General features: G+C 40.1%; 1 protein-coding gene across 4 annotated transcripts in view; it reads left to right on the top strand.

Annotated features, from left to right (window-relative positions):
• Positions 1 to 13705, top strand: part of SCHIP1 (schwannomin interacting protein 1) — a 326728-nt gene that overhangs the window by 281821 nt on the left and 31202 nt on the right. Inside the window, exon 1 of one of the 4 annotated variants that reach the window (XM_075268735.1) lies at positions 12404 to 12625. The exons of the other annotated variants lie outside the window; for them this stretch is intronic. Coding sequence (XP_075124836.1) covers positions 12596 to 12625 — 30 coding nt within the window. The 5' untranslated portion in view covers positions 12404 to 12595. Of the gene's footprint in view, positions 1 to 12403; positions 12626 to 13705 lie in introns of those variants that run through there. 4 annotated transcript variants of the gene reach the window in all.

Below are 13705 nucleotides of genomic sequence, written 5' to 3'. Positions count from 1 at the left end.
AACTACCATGGCAAGAAATAACATTGTGTCCTGTCTGATTCATGCTTATAGTGTGTTATTCCTTATTCTTGTAGAAAGTAGGTAAAAGAAGATTGTGCTGCTATAAAATAGTGAGATGGGAAATGTCTACATCCGTCCGCTCTCATTGTGTGTTTGCCAGTTAAATCCATCACAAAGCATTTTCATTATGTCTGTGTAGCTCACCATTGTACCCTGGAATAAAGACCTTCCACCCTCTGTCCCTCTCATGTCTGTGGTTCTGTTAGTACATTTGTTTTATGGCAGCTATACTTGTCCCATTTTTTTTAGATCTCTTATTTGGCCTAGAAGTATCTGTATATATGTTTGTATCCCTTTTTTTTTGGTACTTTATTGTTGTTATCCAGATAATGACAGTTTTAATAATTGATCTCTAAAATGTATTGATCTTAGAAATAATTTTGCTCTTTACATACTAATTTAATAGTACCTCAAGGATTGCCTATATCACTCTGACCTTGTACATATTGTGATAAAACATTAAGTGTTTAGGGGTTATAGGCACTGGTCTGCCTGGCTAGGAAGTATACATACTACTAGACCTTGGAAACTTCTTATCATAGAGATAGATAGATAGATTTCTATATAGTGTTACTGACTATTGATTTCCTGACCAAAATTGAAGGTTGATGAGTCACGCCTCTGACTGTTTACTAATTATCCTGAGTTACTTAAAGGGATTCTACCATTAAAACTTTTTTTTTTTTTTCTTGTTCACACATCAGAATAACCTTGAGGCTATTCGTCTCTTACTTTTAGAAGTAGTCTCCAGTTCGTCGTTCGGTTAAAAACCCGTTTTTTTTGTTTTTTTGTTTTTTTGTATGTAAATGAGTTCTCTCGCAACACTAGGGGCAGGCCTCAGCGCTCACACAGTACTGGGGGTATCCCCAGTGCTGCGAGAGAACTCTCTCCAGCGACACATCCATCTTCTTCAGGAGCCGCCTCTTCACTCGTCTTCAATCAGATGGGGTCACACTTCGGCGCCTGCACAGTCGGCTCTGCCATCAGGCCGCAGGCAGAGCCAACTGCACAGGCTATTTTTTCGTGACTGCTTATGCGCGTATGCGTAGTACGCTTCTGTAATTCTGTGGAGCCGACAGTGCAGGCGTCGAAGTGTGACCCCAGCCGAAAGAAGACGAGTGAAGAGTTGGTTGCTGAAGAAGATGGAGGCGTCGCTGGAGAGAGTTCTCTCGCAGCATTGGGGGACGCCCCCAGTGCTGTTTGAGCGCTGAAGCCCACCCTCAGTGCTGCGAGAGAATTCATTTGCATATTGACAAAAAACGGGTTTTTAACCGAAAGGCGGGCCGGAGACGACTTCTAAAGGTAGGAGACGAATAGCCTTTCTTAAGGCTATTCTGACATGTGAACGACAAAAAAAAAGAGTTTTAATGGTAGAATCCCTTTAAGCTTCATGTTGACAGTCCTTTTTCTCTCCCCCTCTTCCTTCTTTGTCAGTGTGACGTGTCGTGTTAGACATACCAGGCTTTTGCCCAGTCCACTTTTAGTTGAGGTTTCATGACTGTATCTTAGGTCTCTGTGATCTCTGTGTATTTTGATTTTGTTGCAACATATGTTTCTTGTTCTCTCACTACTTGTTTATGGTAGACTGGTGGGAATTTATTAAGCCTGGCATTTCATACTTCAGTCTTAATCAATTCCTCGGCTAGAGGAGAAGTGCTTGAATTATTTATGGAGTTCCAGCCTCTTAATAATTCTGGTCTGTGCCCGTGCACCAGAGTATAAATCTATGGTAGTCAGGAACCAGTGTAGATTTTCTATATTAGTCATGCTCATTTCTTAGGCCGATGCATCATAGTCTTAGCCCTGTTCTACCCACTGCCTTAAAAAAGTAGCGAGGGAACTGGTGCGAAAAAGCACTATGCACCATAACTGCTCCACAACAGTTTCCATACACCAGTATATAAATTTCCCCTACTGTTTGTAAAATCTTTAATAAACCTAGTTTACAGACCCCCCAAAAAACCTCAATCACACACCCTGCTTTCTAGGTATTATTATGGCAGCAAATGATTTCACATTGCCCGGGCTGTAGTTTGTTTTAGCCTTCCAAGCCCATTTGTCCTTTGAGTACAAATGTATTTATATTTCATGCAAAGCAGACTTATTTTAGAAACCATTCTTTAGGACGTCAGCAATGACCTAGTTCTCAAAATTATTTTCATCTTTGCACAGCTGGGATAATAAGTTTCTATAGTTCAGCTTCTTCCTATTTCTTCAGCATGGTCTGTTTAATTAGTAAAAATGATATTTTTTTTAATAATTTGTAAATACTTTTTTTTTCTTTAGCAGTGCTGTTTTAATATAATAAGTATGTATAGTAGGCTTTTTTATCTGTTTACCCTAATTATAGGTGAGAGCCATTGCTAGTGTTATTGAATGTTCTTTTCAGTATAAGAGGGGTTATCTGGTTTGGATAACCTTTCTGTTTAAAAGAGTCAAGATGTGATAAACAACCTTTACTTTCTTCTATGGTAAGATATGGTTGCATGAATTTCCATGTCCCTTAGCTACATTACAAGGGGGTTCTAATAGCATGCCCCCTTCTGGTCAGGTGCAGTGTTGTCATAAAGATTTTCTGTGGATTCAACTCCACACCAATAGTGGATTTAACCTGTCTGCACTTTTGCCATTCTAACTCGCAAAAAAGACAGAAACCTGCCATATACCGCTGATAGAACGTCAAATTGACCTCTGTTCAATGAATGGGGGGGCTAGTTATGGGTTTACTGGATGCGCCAGGACCTCTCCCAAGGCATTCAGTAAGCAAACACTACCAGTACAGTGTGAAACCAGCCTCAGGCCTTGAACTAAGTGTCACAACAACCACTTTTCCAAATGAAGGTCATGGCGATCACTGTAGACCTAGCAGCTTACGTATAAAGTGCTCACATGTCAGTTGAGGAGTAATCCGTTAAAAATTACAGCAGTTTTTCAGACGTTTCAAAGGGTGCTTTACAAATGTGTTCCTAAGGGAACCCATGCAAGAAACGGCGTAATATATTTCAGGTAACTCGGCCATCTATTAACACTGAAGGCTAGACTAGGCTGCTACTATTTTAGGACATGTATAACTCAGCACAGCTGTCAGACCAGGTTTCTTCAGGCAGTTTTGCATTGCTTTGTTAGCAAAACTACATCCAAATGAAGTTGTGTACTGTATGTATTAAACTTGCATTTCGCACACACATATATAGATTTAAAGAGCTGGTGTAGCTCTGTACGTAAAATGAACCTTCCTACAAGTTGTTTTTGGCCCGTTCTGTTCAGATTTGTGCAAATTCTGATGGAAAAAAAAAAATCTTTGTATGAAGACAGAGGCATAGGGAGTTATATAGTAAAGACCGTGAGGTAGCCATTTGCATGATGTCACCATTTTCTACAGAAGCTGTGGTAAGAAATGGTATATTTTCTGTGAATTCACACTTCGGGCTTAGCTGTTTTAGGCCGGGGCCCCGTGGGACGTAAACGCTGCAATTTGCCCGCAGGCGAGACGCTGCAGGAAAAATCCCGGCGTTGTACAGTGCAGGCAAAGTGCGAATCCCATCCCCACTTTGCGGAAAAGATCGCAGCGCGGACACGCTGCGATTTGCAAAGCCGTTGCAGCTTTTCAAATCGCAGCATGTCAATTATATCTACGGAAACGCCGGCGGCTTTACCATATATATAATGTTAGGAGAAAGTCCGCAGAGGAAAATTCTGTGAACTTCCTCTTAAAAGCGCTGCAGAAAGAACCGCAATGCGTTCACGCAGCGGTTCTTTCCGCAGAGCTTTAGCACTGTGATTACGGCCTGTGGGGCCTTAGCCTTAAAGTAATATTCATGTTTAACTTGGACAGCACAACATGGATCTTCTTTCTTTTTACGTGCTATAAGGGAGATTTATTAAGACTGGCAATCTGAATCCCAATCCCAGTCTTCATATCTCTTGGATGGCTGAGGGTACGCCTCCTTTCTGACAAGGTGCACACCTCATTGTAAATCAGGCTCACCCTCTACAGGGCTATACTACTGGGCTATACTAATCTATGCCAGCTCATAGCCAGTAAACTGGCATAAATGATAATAAATTTAGCGCAGCACCCATGCCTTGCCTCTGCCCATGCAAGTTTAATCGGGTGGCACAAAACAGAAAAAATGTTATAAGGCATAAGAAATCTGCTCCCTTGAGTCCATGAACAAAAATGGAGATCCTGTATTTTGATCTAATTTGAGGACCATTTACACCCATTATAGTCTTTAGGTCTGTAAAAATCTGTGTTGGCACACAAATGTCATCCATGTGTTGTCCATTTTTTAACAGATTCAAAGAATTGAAGAATTCTGTTCTGTTCACTGATGACAGATCAACCATGGAAAATAGACCTTCATAAAAACAATAGGGGGAATTTATCCGTTTTTCGGTGTAGATAGGTGGTAATGCGGTGCATCTTTGGCGCATGACCCTTTATTACCCCAAAGATGTGCTACATGCCTGTTCTACACCTCACGCGTCAACTTATGCAACTGTGGGCTTATGCAGAGATGTCTTACCCCAAAATATTTATTATAACTCATGCCACTTAATAGCTTGAGTCTCATAATAATTCAGACTTGCCTCAATGTCTCTTGGGGTCTTCATTAAGACTGGAATAGAAAACAGCAGTCTTAATAAATTCCCCCAGTAAAGTCCATGAGCTGTCAGTGAAAAATGGGATTGTGAATGAGGTCTAACACTTTTTTCTTTTCAGTTGTTTGTCTTAGCCATTTCTAAGGCATGGCTTGACCACTAGGAAGCCATTTTATCCCTTCTTCGGTGTCTCCTGAAGGTCATTGAGCTAAAGAATGAAGATGTTCGTGTGAGAGTAGCTATGTGTGACAGCTATGTACAGTAAATAGGGATGTCAGGCAGTAACAAGTTAGCTGAGCTTACTCATATTGCCACCTCAGTGCCTGGAGGGTATAGAAGAGGTGAGGAACCTTGGCATATTAATCTAATATCTAATGAGTATTTCCGGTCAGGTTTGCATTGCTGTATAGTTGATGTCACCACTTCAGGAGGAAATCCTGACTCATTGCCTGTTCCTGAAGCTGATGTCAGTCTGAGTAATTCTGTCCTAAAGATATATTTCTGGGTGTCTCCACCGGGCTGTGACATATGTTTGTTCTAAAAAAAGTTAGAAACTGTCCTGTAGCTTAGTACAGTGATTCAGGAGCTCATGCTAGATATTGCACTTGTATTTTTCTTATACATTTTGTATTGGCTGTATGTATTTTATTGGCAAAAAATGAAGGATGGCAAGATACAAAAAAATTCTGAAAAGTTGGCAACCCCGATTTGATTGAGAAATGCTAGAAAACCAATTTCGAAGCCTCATCTCTTTATTCCATTCAGATGTTTTAGTAAAAGTGACAACAGGTCTTCATGGGCTACATGCCTTATTTTGTAATGTATTTATAATCCAGAGTCTGATTTGCCACCATGAGAGCCTAGAACAGCTTATACACATGTAATTTAATGTGTCCCCATGGGTGGTAGGCCCTGCAGAGTATTGTATGATAATGCTCTGTGGTTTATCACAGTCCCATAGTATGATAATAGCTGAGCCTAAATATGAACTGTGCAAACTATCTAGGGCCTATGTAGGAGTAAGCATGTAGTATGCATAATATATGAGCCAGAAATAAGATCTTTGCTCCCAGGCACATCAATAACCAGGAGCTTGAGGCGGAGTTCACAGAGTGCTTTTAAAAAAAAAATAAAAAAAATCCATAGTTGCATACATTTTTTTTTAATTTCAGTGAGTAGTACACTTTACTATTTATTTCAGCTGAGCTGTACATTTTTATTATACCAGTAAATAAGTATGATAGCTTTCAACTTGTTACCTATTAGATTTTAGATTAAGTGCATGAAAAAGATGCTTTACTGCAGCTGAAAAGGCCAAATTGGAGATGCTCTGATGTCATTTAAAGGGAGTCTATCATTCGCTATAGCGATTTTTAACTAAGGATATCTTTGCATAGCCTTTAGAAAGGCTATTTCAGACATACCTTCTATTCCTTCCATTTTTGAATTGGCCCACTTTTCCTGATATGCTAATTATCCTGCATGGAGCACTGGAAGTCTTCTGGATGTTCCCTGAGCACCGCAGCAACATCAGCCTTCCCCGGTTCTCTCCACCCCCCTTCTTTACAGATGATCCCTCCTCCTACAGTTCTCTCCACTGCTTCTAGAGCAGCTAGTCACATACAGTGCGATTAAAATCACCCACATGCGCTCAGCGGTACTGTGGGAATGGTTCAGGAATGGTTAGAGAAAGTGGCAACGCATCCTAAGTGTTGGCTTAGGCTCCAAATCCCTAGATCTCCATCCAGTCATGCGTGTATGGTATGTGCTTGAAAAACACATTTGATCCATGAAGACCCCACCTCACAACTTACGGGACACAATGGATCTGCTGATAATATATTGTTGCCAGATACTGCCGAGGTCTTATAAAATCCATGCTGTGAGATTCAGAATTGTTTTGGTGGCCTGAGGGGTAACTGCAAAATAATAGGTGGGTGTATTTCATGTTATGGCTAGTTGATGTATTTCAGGTGATATCAATAAGAAAACGTAGACTTTTAGTATAAAATATCTACCGCCAAGTAAAAATATTTTTAACCAGGGAATGTCAAACTCCGGAAATAGCAATTGAACTGTGAATTCTAGAAGAGATGAACTGATCTATACCCACATATACATCAATTTACCCTGCGGCATGTGTAATTTACATGTATTTCACATCTGTCTTGTACAGTCAACTGATAGCACAGCATATACTATGGTGATGGGGAGATGGCTGCATGTATATCTGCCACCAGGTACATGTTTAGTAAAGTCATTCCTAGGTCAGGGTTACATGCAGAAGAGCAAACCATTTGTAAGCCTTTTGCCATAAGCTTTTTCTGCAAAATGCTGGGATTTTACCACAATTAGAAAAATTCTGTCAAAAAGTGACATAAACCACTAAAGTAATGACATACCGGTATGTTTACATACCCATACTCCCAGAGAAACCCTACTGCTGAGGAATTGAAGTGTACATAAGACATTAGTGAGCTGACACTGATTTATTATGGTATTACTAGAATAGCAATGCCCTAATATATTATCGGAACCAGTACTTGCATTCCCACCTGCCGGTAAATTAGGGGAACCTTAAAAAAAATGATCTTGCTAGATTTTTATTCATTAAAATGCAGAAAACACTTTCAGCTTCCCCTGATTTCTCTACAATGATCAGATCTCAGTGGTGGTATTCTTGTGGTTTCAAGTTCATCCTTGCATCAGGGTTTCCCAATCTTTTATGACTCATGGCACGTCAGGAAAAAAAGCATTTCCTTTGGGCACTCCTAGCAAAAGACAAAAAATGCATAAGGAATGTTCACACTACTGTTGGAAGTCCATTATGATGGGGTGCTTTAATTTAACCCCCCCCCCCCATAAAAAAAAACAAAAAAAAAACGGACACCTATAATAGTGGGCATTAACATGCTAACTGATGAGAATGTTTCTATTTTTTTTACTGATCCATTTTTATTGGATCAGTTAAAAAACAGACATATTAACATCCGTTAAAGTCCTTTATTATAACGTCCATGTTTTTTGTTTTACTTCCTTTCTGAGAATGTGCAAAAAAAGAAAACAGACAGAAATAATGGACGATGTATCTGACAACCATCTGTCGTTATTTTGAACAGAGCCAAAAGTCCTGCACTCTGCGTCCACCAAAATAGCCAACCTGTGAAGGACTTGGTGAAAATGGACACTAACTCACAACCAATCGCATCCCGATTTAATGGATTTTTGACTGATCTGTTTGTGCCCATTTTGCTAATGTTTCTAACAACAATAGTGTGAACACATCCTAAGGTCGCAGATAATGTTGCATGAAGGCATGCGGTCATCTCTGTGTCTCAGCCACCTGGTGGATTTCCAAGGTGCCCTTGTTGAGAATCTCTTCTTTATACAAATGGTTATGTGTATATATACAGTGTTGGACAAAAGTATTGGCACCCCTGCAATTCTGTCAGATAATACTCATTTTCTTCCAGAAAATGATTGCAATCACAAATTCTTTGGTATTATTATCTTCATTTAATTTGTCTTCAGTGGAAAACCACAAAAAGAATTGTCAAAAAGCCAAATTGGATATAATTCCACACCAAACATAAAAAAGGTGGTGGACAAAAGTATTGTCACTTCTTGAAAAATCATGTGATGCTTCTCTAATTTCTGTAATTAACAGCACCTGTTACTTACCTGAGGCACCTAACAGGTGGTGGCAATAACTAAATCACACTTGAAGCCAGTTGAAATGGATTAAAGTTGACTCAACCTCTGTCCTGTGTCCTTGTGTGTACCACATTGAGCATGGAGAAAAGAAAGAAGACCAAAGAACTGTCTGAGGACTTGAGAAACAAAATTGTGAGGAAGCATGAGCAATCTCAATGCTACAAGTCCATCTCCAAAGACCTGAATGTTCCTGTGTCTACCATGCGCAGTGTCATCAAGAAGTTTAAAGCCCATGACACTGTGGCTAACCTCCCTAGATGTGGACGGAAAAGAAAACTTGACGAGAGTTTTCAACGCAAGATTGTGCGGATGGTGGATAAAGAACCTCGACTAACATACAAACAGCTGCCCTGCAGTCTGAGGGTACAACAGTGTCAACCCGTACTATCTGTCGGCGTCTGAATGAAAAGGGACTGTATGGTAGGATACCCAGGAAGACCCCACTTCTTTCCCGGAGAAATAAAAAAGCCAGGCTGGAGTTTGCCAAAACTTACCTAAGAAAGCCAAAAACATTTTGGAAGAATGTTCTCTGGTCAGATGAGGCAAAAGTAGAGCTTTTTGGGGAAAGGCATCAACATAGAGTTTACAGGAAAAAAAAGAGGCCTTCAAAGAAAAGAACACGGTCCTTACAGTCAAACATGGCGGAGGTTCCCTGATGTTTTGGGGTTGCTTTGCTGCCTCTGGCACTGGACTGCTTGACCGTATGCATGGCATTATGAAGTCTGAAGACTACAAACAAATTTTGCAGCATAATGTAGGGCCCAGTGTGAGAAAGCTGGATCTTCCTCAGAGGTCAAAAACACAGAGGACAAAACACACTTCAAAAAGCACTAGAAAATGGTTTGAGAGAAAGCACTGGAGACTTCTAAAGTGGCCAGCAATGAGTCCAGACCTGAATCCCATAGAACACCTGTGGAGAGATCTCTTGATGGCAGTTTGGAGAAGGCCCCCTTCACATCTCAGGGACCTGGAGCAGTTTGCCAAAGAAGAATGGTCTAAAATTCCAGCAGAGCATTGTAAGAGACTCATTGATGGTTACCGGAAGCGGTTGTTCACAGTTATTTTGTCTAAAGGTTGTGCTACCAAGTATTAGGCTTAGGGGGCCAATACTTTTATCCAGCCCATTTTTGGAGTTTTATGTGAAATGATCAATGATTTGACTTTTTTTTTTTTCATTCTCTTTTGTTTTTTTTTTCCATTGCAAGCAAAATAAATGAAGATATTAATACCAAAGAGTTTGTGCTTACAATCATTTTCTGGAAGAAACTGAGTATTATCTGACAGAATTGCAGGGGTGCCAATACTTTTGGCCAACACTGTAGGCCTCAAGTACACACACATATAGAAATGTATATTGAATTGCAAGATTCTATGTTCTAGTCTATTTACTGAATCAGTACTTCTAGGGAAGAGCTCTGTCTGATATACGCCACCCGTTGAGACATGCTGCAACTATTTTATATGTGATATATCAGCATATACTGTTTTTATGCAGTGGAATGCAGGGCCTCATTGAATTGCATTAGCATTACATTCAGGATCAGAGTTCCAAGTACTAAACGTTCCTACTAATAGGCTCTTTTTAGTATAAGGAAAATGTTTGGTATCAACTACTGAAGACTATCAAGGTTTGTTTTGTTTTTTTTTCTTAAATATAGGCTCTTTTTAGTTATTTTTCCAAGTATATGGGTTGCTTCAGCCATTACTGGCAATGCAAGCCCTGCCATTAGATGCTCGGGTTGTACACATTCCATCACTCTGCACCAGAAGCCACACATTCTGGCTGCTTTGTGCGTTCAGCATGCAGACAATAGCCCTGTCAGGGCCAATAGGAGAAGGACTATTTGTAAAGGCCACAATCCCAGGGCATGGCTATTGAAAGGATTGTTTAGTCAGTGCAGTTCAGACTGTATTGGAATGTGTGCAGTTCCCGGGCCAGCGCTGCCTGTGAAAGGCTGGAGTGAATTTCTAATGAAATCTTTCTGTGTATGTTGTGAAGGGCGACAGCTGATTGTAATTGGCGGCCCACAATACGTTGGCACAGCTTTAGCATTACGTCTGAATCTCAATGACATTCCTTTAAAGGTACAAATTCTAAATTCTTTGCTTTTTCATTTCTTAAATTTTGTGAGGAGATGAAGCGAGATGTGATACTGTTGCTGCCAAAGGCGAAGCAAATAGCGACTTTCACTAATAATTAGAAGGACATAGAAACGGTGGCACAGTGGAGTGGAAAAGACAGAGGATGCCAGCCTGCTTATGTAACATAGCTGGTGGCTTCTCTTGTTACAGGGAATTTGTGCTTCATGAAAATTGTACTGCAGACATTTAGTCTTAAAGTCAAATCTCACTAGAAACATGAAGAAATTGTTCTTCGCATCACTTTGATAGGAAGGGTAAAGCTGTAGACTGGACAACTGTGGTTCTTCACCCACACACACTAGAAAGAAGTTTAGGATTAAAGAAGACTTTTCTCAAACTCTTTGCGTCTTTCAATAGATGCCGCCCCACTGATTCCAGCACAGTTGCAATTTTTCTTCTAGCCCTCACCGTTCCTGAGCAGTCAGTGCTGTTACCCCCACAACCAATATGCTAATTAGGCTCCCTACTGTCAGGAGGGCAGATAGTCTGGGACTGCCCACCTGACTGTAGGGAGATTAATTAGTATATTGGGTGCTGAATCGAACAGCACTGATTGCTCAAGAACTGTGTGGGCTAGAAAAAAAATACCAACTGTGCTGGAATCACTGAAGAGTCGCCTATTAAAGGAGGCAAGGCATTGCCTGAAATTATGAAAGGTCCTTTTTAAGTAATCTGCCTACAATCAACTGAACGATTATTTTTGTAGCCACAGCCTTGCAAGTTTTAGTCCGTCTTGGCCCAATGCTGTCATTCAGATTGTCCATATACAGTCCTATGAAAAAGTTTGGGCACCCCTATTAATCTTAATCATTTTTAGTTCTAAATATTTTGGTGTTTGCAACAGCCATTTCAGTTTGATATATCTAATAACTGATGGACACAGTAATATTTCAGGATTGAAATGAGGTTTATTGTACTAACAGAAAATGTGCAATATGCATTAAACCAAAATTTTACCGGTGCAAAAGTATGGGCACCTCAACAGAAAAGTGACATTAATATTTAGTAGCTCCTCCTTCTGCAAAGATAACAGCCTCTAGTCACTTCCTGTAGCTTTTAATCAGTTCCTGGATCCTGGATGAAGGTATTTCGGACCATTCCTCTTTACAAAACAATTCAAGTTCAGTTAAGTTTGATGGTCGCCGAGCATGGACAGCCCGCTCTCAAATGATCTGAAAACATCCACGGCCTTTAATCCACCAATTAAAGGCCGTGGATTCGTGAAAAAGTGGATGGCCTCTTGGCCATGAAAAATAAGCACAAGAACAGGCCCTGTTCATGTGAATACAGCCAAGCTGTTAAATGGAGTATGTCTGAAGGAGCTTTTTTGTGCGTTCTAGTAAATGCAACCATGAAGCACAACTTCCATCAATAACTGATAATACAACGCTGAAGTGAAGTTAGGCTTTGAATTAAAAATTGGGATGAGTTTAGTTTTTTTTGTTCAAATTATATACTCCCCATGTTTGCATGTAAATACCGAATAAGCGTACTTTATGATGGACTGTCCAAGGTACGCACATTTCTGCCCCAGTCTTCCAACTGAATATTTCCTAATCTAAAGATTTCCACCATGTCTATAAATGGACAGGCATCTCTATAATCATTGAGCTGCCGGCATTTTGCATGGATGTTGACGGGGTACTTGTATGTTTACTTTAACCTCCCTAATATTTTATTTTACATTCTCCTCTTTTAATGAGGAAAAATTTTCCACACCAGTTCACTGCCTTCATGCGCCCCAGAAGGTCACACCAGCCTCAGCCTTTCCTTTGTATTCCTGGAATAATTGGCCAATTGTGTAAGTGATGAGCTAGCCCTCCCTCCCCCCATCTCCGTCCCAACTACTACTAAGCCTCATCGCCCGCTCCCTGAGGAGACCAGCTCTGCTTGGTTTCTGTGGAGAGAGCAGTGCTATTGCGCAGGTTGAAACAGCAGAAGCAGCATCCATTTTAATCTGCAGAAAGCCTCTCGCCCAGTAGGGCGTTCTTTCGGTCTCCTGTCTTCAGATGCAGTAATCCCTGTCTGGTATTTGCATCCTCTGTGATCTCTTCTTGCTGTATGATGCTCTGAGATGGTACACCAGGAAAATTGTGCATATCAGGTAAGAATCCAGCATGTATGCTCTGCTGTTTATACATAGCAAAGGCAAGGCCTGTACATGGAGACTGCAGCGTGTGCTGTTATGTTGCCTCTGACATAACATCAATGCTATTGCATGATCGCCTCTGCTACCTGCTTTATACAACACACAGTCTTTCCATTTAGCTCTTCCGAAAAGGTTTCAGGTCACTGGTGCTTGTATTGTAAGCCAGCCATGTGCAGGACTGTCTAAGCATCAGATGCTTGTTGTACTGCTTCTCTTGCAATGCGATGTTTGCTGATATATTATTACGCTTTGCACATTATTTGTTATATTGCACTGGAATTTCATTATTATTGTTTGCGTGATACAAACGACAATAATGAAATGATTACGAGTCACAATGGCCATCTTTAGGACACGGGATTGTGTGTGTATACATAATATATAAGGTGTGTGTGCGTGTGTATATATATATATATATATATATATATATACACACTGATGGGTATTTTTGTGTGTAGATAGATAACTAGAGAGATGGTATAGGTAGTACTCTTCAAAGTAGAGCCTCGCGTAGTTTTTATGATTTTATTATTTAAATTTTTATGTATAGAATATATAATTCATTACATTGTCTGGGAAACTTTCTGCCTCACCATTTACTGTAACTCAATTGCCAGAAATTTATTGCCTTTTGATTTATGGAAAAAAAATTGTAGAAAGAAATAAGCTTAGCATGACGCAATAATACCGTATTGGTTTGAGAGTTTTTAGGATGTATTGTACATCTATATTTAGTAGCAGATAAGTATCATGGAAGTATTGCGTCCCTTGGCAGTTTTTATGTAATAATAGTAATAAATACATAGGATTCTGTTTGCTCATTTTGTCTTATGATGCCCTTTACACTAGATATTCAATATTAAAAAAAATAAATAAAACTAGTCCCTGCTTATAATATCTGGATTAGGATGTTCTTGCATGATGGTGTGCAGCTCCTCCAGTTAGGGAGATTCCTGGAGACCTTCACTTTGTAAGAACACAAGAATGAAATTTGGGGTAAAATATTGACTCCCATAAGAGCAGAAATATTACATT

The sequence above is a fragment of the Leptodactylus fuscus genome, chromosome 3 (genome assembly GCF_031893055.1).
Source record: "Leptodactylus fuscus isolate aLepFus1 chromosome 3, aLepFus1.hap2, whole genome shotgun sequence".
Lineage (NCBI taxonomy): Eukaryota > Metazoa > Chordata > Amphibia > Anura > Leptodactylidae > Leptodactylus > Leptodactylus fuscus.
This window is presented reverse-complemented; position numbering and strand designations above follow the sequence as displayed.